This window comes from Frankliniella occidentalis, unplaced genomic scaffold, assembly GCF_000697945.3.
Source record: "Frankliniella occidentalis isolate FOCC.00 unplaced genomic scaffold, Focc_3.1 Scaffold1995, whole genome shotgun sequence".
NCBI lineage: Eukaryota > Metazoa > Arthropoda > Insecta > Thysanoptera > Thripidae > Frankliniella > Frankliniella occidentalis.
The window spans coordinates 3952-9548 of record NW_026269089.1 but is presented as its reverse complement, the minus strand read 5'-3'; the positions used below and the strand labels follow the sequence as shown (position 1 = coordinate 9548).

The 5597-nt window shown below is 55.8% G+C and overlaps 2 protein-coding genes across 3 annotated transcripts in view; both read right to left on the bottom strand.

Moving 5' to 3' along the window:
* Window positions 1–147: 147 nt before the first annotated feature.
* Window positions 148–3731, bottom strand: LOC127751907 (voltage-dependent calcium channel subunit alpha-2/delta-4-like; the record flags this gene model as incomplete). The annotated part of the gene is made up of 9 exons (XM_052276173.1): window positions 3247–3731; window positions 2844–2925; window positions 2628–2732; window positions 1826–2111; window positions 1322–1453; window positions 888–1147; window positions 651–761; window positions 362–572; window positions 148–284 (listed from the first exon to the last, which is right to left on the bottom strand). Coding segments are annotated over exons 1-9 (1440 nt in total), but the record flags the coding sequence as incomplete, so codon positions are not given.
* Window positions 3732–4365: 634 nt separating this feature from the next.
* LOC113208513 (fructose-bisphosphate aldolase) overlaps window positions 4366–5597 on the bottom strand; it is a 4806-nt gene continuing 3574 nt past the window's right edge. Inside the window, exon 4 of one of the 2 annotated variants that reach the window (XM_026425531.2) lies at window positions 4366–5149. In XM_026425531.2, the coding sequence (XP_026281316.1) occupies window positions 5057–5149 (93 nt within the window). In that variant the 3' untranslated portion in view covers window positions 4366–5056. Of the gene's footprint in view, window positions 5150–5429 lie in introns of those variants that run through there. The other variant, XR_008012270.1, reaches the window with a different exon arrangement.

Below are 5597 nucleotides of genomic sequence, written 5' to 3'. Positions count from 1 at the left end.
GGTGGGGCGGGGTCGAGGGTCGAGAGCGCGAGAGGGAGAGCTGCCGTCAGCGTTCTGCGCGGGGATGAAGATAGGACCCTTGATTACCAGCAGGCCCCCCAAGGGTGTGGTGGAGGATCAAATTTTTTAAAAAATCTCTCGACTTACGGTGACGTCGGCATACACGGGCGTCCAGATGATGGGGTGGTCGACGCGGCCCAGGACGAGCGGGCGCGCCATCACCGGCACATAGTGCAGGACCTGCTCGCGAACCTCGGCCAGCGTGCTCAGGTGCACGTAGTAACCTGTGGGCGGGTGACTTCCGGTCAGACTTCCGGCCTCCCTCAACATGTTGCCACAAACAACTAAAAAGAGGGCGTACCTTTGTTGGCGCAGGCCATCCACTTGACCTCCCGGACGTCGGCGACCTCGCGCCCGATCAGGTACGTGAACACGCGCACCGGCATGAAGCCCTCGGGCTGCAGCGACCGCCAGTTGTACTCCTCGAAGATCTCCTTGAAGTTGTAGGGCACGCCGTCGGTGATGAGCATGATGGCCTGGTTGCAGCACGCGCCCAGCCTGGCGCCGCGGTACTACAAGGAGAGGGGCAGAGTGTGAGCGCGGCGGGCATGGGGGCAGGGGGAGTCGGGCTCGGACCAGTGTCTACCAACCAATTGCAGGATGTCGAAGGCCCGCGTCAGCGCCAGGGAGAAGTTGGCGATGGAGTTGGTCTCCATGTCCTCCATAGCGACTTTCAGCTCCCTGATGTTTGCTAAGTTGGCCTGCGTGACAAGGATGGCAAGGGAGGAGGTTAGACGCCGGGCGGACAGGTCGAGTGGCCGACAGCGACAGATTGTTGCAAAGAGGGAAATTCATACAGACCGCTCAGGCCTCAGTGGCGCACTCACCTGGACGAGGGTCTCCTTGAAGCAGGGGACGACCTCCGCGACGTCGTCGGCGAACGTCAGGATGTTGACGAAGTCGTTGTTGCCCAGCGTGTCGAGGATGTTGTTGACGACGTGGCGGGCGATCTCCCTGCGCATGCCCGTCATGGAGCCCGAGTTGTCCACCAGGATGAGGACGTCCTTGGGGCTGGCCGCGGCCTCGATGTACCAGGAGCGCGTCCGGCAGTCGTACAGGTCGACCGGCTCCTGCTTCCACTGCATAGCTGCGTGGCGTGGCGTGGCGTAGCGTGGCGAGGCGGGAAAAAACGCAGACCGAACGGAAGATAAATTTGGGGGTTCTCGTCGTGGCGCCCTTCCACTCCCCCACTCCTCCCACCCTGACGCGGGCTCGGCGCGGTGCTTCCGCGGTTGTGTGGTCGAGCAGGCCACAAACTTACCCGGGAACTGGCGCATGAAACCCGAGGAGCTGCCGAAGTACTGCCAGGACAGGAACGGGTCGGCGCGGTAGTTGTGGATGAAGATGCGGTCCAGGTCCTGCGACCACTTGATGGCCCGCATCACCTCCGGGGCTGCGGGACAAGGACAGGACACCAATGAGAGGACAGAAAGGACACCAGTCAGAGGACAGACGGGACGCCAATAAGAGGACACTCGGGAGTGGCAAGTAAAGAATACAAACGCCCGACGGGCGGCAGAGAGCCGAGTCCTGGCAGAGCGGTGGACGGGCGCCTGCGGGGTAGGCCAGCGACTGCACCGGCCGACATGCGAGTCCCGCGGGACTGCCTACCGCCCGGGGGGCCATACGCTCGCGCGGGCGACGGGCGCGACGCGCGGGCCTCGTCAAGGGGACGCCCTTATCTTATCGGACCTTGGCCCATCCGGGATGCGGCTACAAGGATCTTTTGTCAATTATTGTGATGCGGGGCCATGGCGCTACCTACCTCCGTCGTACACGTTGGTGGGGACGTGGACTGCGCTGTAGGACGTGTTGACGGGGATGTTGAAGAAGTGCTTGTTGGCCGTGAGCACCATCTCCTGCGGCTTGTCCGACATGGCCGGCGTGATGGTCTCGCCGTTGCCGTTGCCGTTCGAGTACGCATAGCCGTTGGTCGGGAAGGCCTCGGCCGAGCCGGGGTTCACCAGCTGCTTGGCGTTCACGTACGTGTAGTCACCCGTGAACTCCTCGGGCGCCGACATGGCCATGTTCTGGGCGGCGTCCATGATGCGCTAGAAGAAGGTCATTATGGGGTCGTCGTTAAAACACAGAGATAGATGGGTCGACATGGGTGTCCCGGACACTCCAGAGGGCGGGGCGGGCTGGTGCGTCTGACCGGCAGTCACGCACAGCCAGTACTTGTAGAGGGAGGGGCATGCAGTATATCGTGCGCTGAATACGGGCAATTACAGGGGATCTTGTCGATCGCTCAGTTAGATACGACTCCGCTCTCTCCCTCTCACTCTCCCCACCCGCTTTTGCCGTTAGAAAACAAACAGTTCTCTTAGTGGTAGATTAATACTGCAAGCTTTAGGATCGGCCAGAAAGTACGTCCGTTTTACTCAGATTCATGCGGCAAATTAGGGGAGGTCGCCGCCTGTGAGACTCGGGATAGGCCACCCCGCAGTACACTCATGCACTGTAGGTGAGATGTTGCCTACCTAGCAGGCGCCATGAGAGCTCCCAGAGGCTTAACTTGGCAGGTTCGCCACTCCAGGCGAACTTTCTGGATAGTCCCTTTGGCTTACCTTCACTGCACTGATCTTGTTGAGCATCATGTTTTCGATGTCTTTGGCGATATCCTCTAGTAGCTCGGCCCCCTTTCGCGGCTCGACCGTGGCGGTCTTGTAGCTCTGGAAACGAGGGTAGTGTGTTGTACATCACTTTTCATTTCCAGCAGGTGTAAAACTCATTTCCGTTTTACACTCTATGGAAAACGTATCTTTTAGTAGCCAATCACTTACCTCCTGCACCTCCTGCCTTCTCGTGACATGTTCTCCAAAGTTCCATAATTCACCCCCTAGTTTGTCTGCCCACGTTTTCACTCTGCAAGATACAAAGAGAAACACGATTGAATACATAACGATGTGTATAAACTTAAGCACAAAATCTGTTAAGGGTAAACTAATAATAGACACGGTCGAACAGAGTAGGGGGTGCGCATGACCACTTATTGGGATCCTAACCCCACTACTTTGCATATGCCCATGGTGATTAGTGGTCGGCACTAGTATTATCACCAGGGTCCCTTCTCGTCGGACAGAAACGTCTCTCCAGCCGACTCACTGGCCAGGCAGCGAAGTGTCACTGATGACCCCATAACCTCAACGCGGCGGGCGAGCGGCCGCCCCCACTCTGGATACTCACACCAGGTTGCGGATGGACTCCTGGTCCGCCGCCTCGGCATTGTACTTGTTGGGGAGGACGGGGGGAGTGAGGAGGGCGAGGACGAGGATGATGACCGTTGGGAGCCGGGGAACCATGTCCCGCCTGGCCTGCCACTGCCTGCCCTACCCGCCCTGCCCCGCACCTCGGCCCACGGCGGCCAGAACCACGGCGACACGCGTTCACGAACACGGCGACGGGGCGGACGGACGCGCGCGCGACGCGGCGACGCGGACACGGGACGCGACGAACCTGCGGCAGGTTTCGCGACGGCCACACGGCGGACGGTCACAAGCGAATTTCGGGACTCGAGCAGGCGGGCGACATGGCGGACGGGGGCGCTGGCCAGTGGCTGGGCGGGCAGTGAGTGGCGGTGCAGCCTGCCTGCCTTGCGGGGCTGGGCCAGGCTGGCTCTAGGCTGGCTCGGCTCTGCCACACACTGGATCGATCGCCGCGCGCCCCCGCCCCCCGCCCCGCGGCCGCACCACCCCGCCTTGCGACCCAAAGCGTTCCTTGCCTTCCCTTCCGCCACCCCAAGGCAGGCGGACGGCCGGACCCTCTACCCCTGCCTCCCGCCCTGTGCGCACGCGCTGCGCACGGCGAGGGGTGGGGGCGCACACGACTGGGCCACTGGGCAGGGCAGAGCCGGGCAGAGCCCGCGGGGCAGGGCGGCCAGGGCCGTACGCAGGTGTGGTGCGGGCGGTGAGCGGCGTGGTGAGCGGGCTGCGGCGCGGTGAGCACTGTGCCGCAGCAGAGAGAGACGACGCGCGCGGATCCGCCCGCCCGCCACCGTGGGGGAGAAAGAGAGAGGTAGGGGGCGTAAGTGAATCCCCCACACCGCAGCATCAATTGACGTAGAGTGGGAGTGGGATGCCCACCGATCTCCATCAACCAAGCGCGGTTTCGGAAAGGGGGTAAGGGGGAAGTCATCGTTTCCTCTGGCTTTAAACTGAATGCCGGTAAGGTAGGCACGAAGCGTTGCTTTCCTGGCTTTCCTCATGAAATAGTGAGCAGAATCCCAGATATGCTTGAGTACCATTGCCATCACATCACAGCTGCACTAGCAAACGAAAGGGAATCAATTAAAATACGATGTCACAATACAATTTTCGTATTTTAGGCTTTATTGCATCATTGTCAAGTACATAGAGTAAAACCTGGATGTACACAGTTGCACAACCATCGACGACTAGCCGCGCACACATCAACAATTCACAATAATAACAAAAATACTGCACTCCACTCTCAAACAACATGGCAAAATTCATCAACAAAAATAATACTTCATTATGAGTCTTCAAAACAGGAGTGTACAGTGACCCATAACATCGTTTACATAAAATTTACAACTTTTCTACTTTTAATCTCATTTGCCTCAACCAGCTTCACAATAATAAAAAAAGAAAGCACCAGTGTTCATAACACATGGTACAACCTATCAGACTAGTACCAGAAATTAAATAACATGGCTTTGAACTAGTGAAACTTAACAAAAAAGGAGAAGAAGATAGAATAGAGAGAGACAATAGATTTAAGACAGGAATATTCACTTACTTCGAGTAACCAATTGCGCTAGTAAGTTGAATACCATTGAATTAATATCAGATGGATTCTAGAATCCTACGCATTTCCGAAACTACTTTTATTACTACGCCTCTTCAAAATGGTTTTCATAATTCTATTAGACAATTTCGCACGAGGAGCACGATATGTACAGAAGAGCTTCGTGGTGTAGACAAAGTACCGGAAAGCAGGAAATGGCCACAGCAATGGCACACAAAGAGTAAGGTATCTAGTAGGCGTGATCCTTGATGAATAGTGAGCTGTCACCAGCGGCACCAGCAACACCACCAGCGTACTTGCCCAGGGCAGCATCACCGTTAGCCTGAAAAACCAAATCAAAGTTCAGTTCCTCATTGGGAGTTTAAAATCAGAGAAGAGTTAAGTGTCAGATTTTATCATGGTGTACTGTGTGATTACCATGTCATGGAGGAAAAATTCTTTGGTATGAAATATTTTTATGTAAACGATAAGCCCATTTTGTGCAACTATTGAAGTAAGCATGTGCGTGTAGTTCTAAAGCAGCAGAATAGTCAAGAGCGGTTTGCTGAGTGAGCAAAATAACTGTAGGTGTGATAAGCAAGGCATGGAAGAAACAATAGATATTGTAAATTTACTGGCACTGACAGTGAACATGTGCTCAGTATTCAGTCTTTATTCACAATTCATTCAATAAAAAATTCTCACAAACAACTTTCAGAATCAAAATCATGCACACAAAACATTCACAGCAAGCATTCACAGAAATTGACTAAAGCGATAGTAAAATTAGA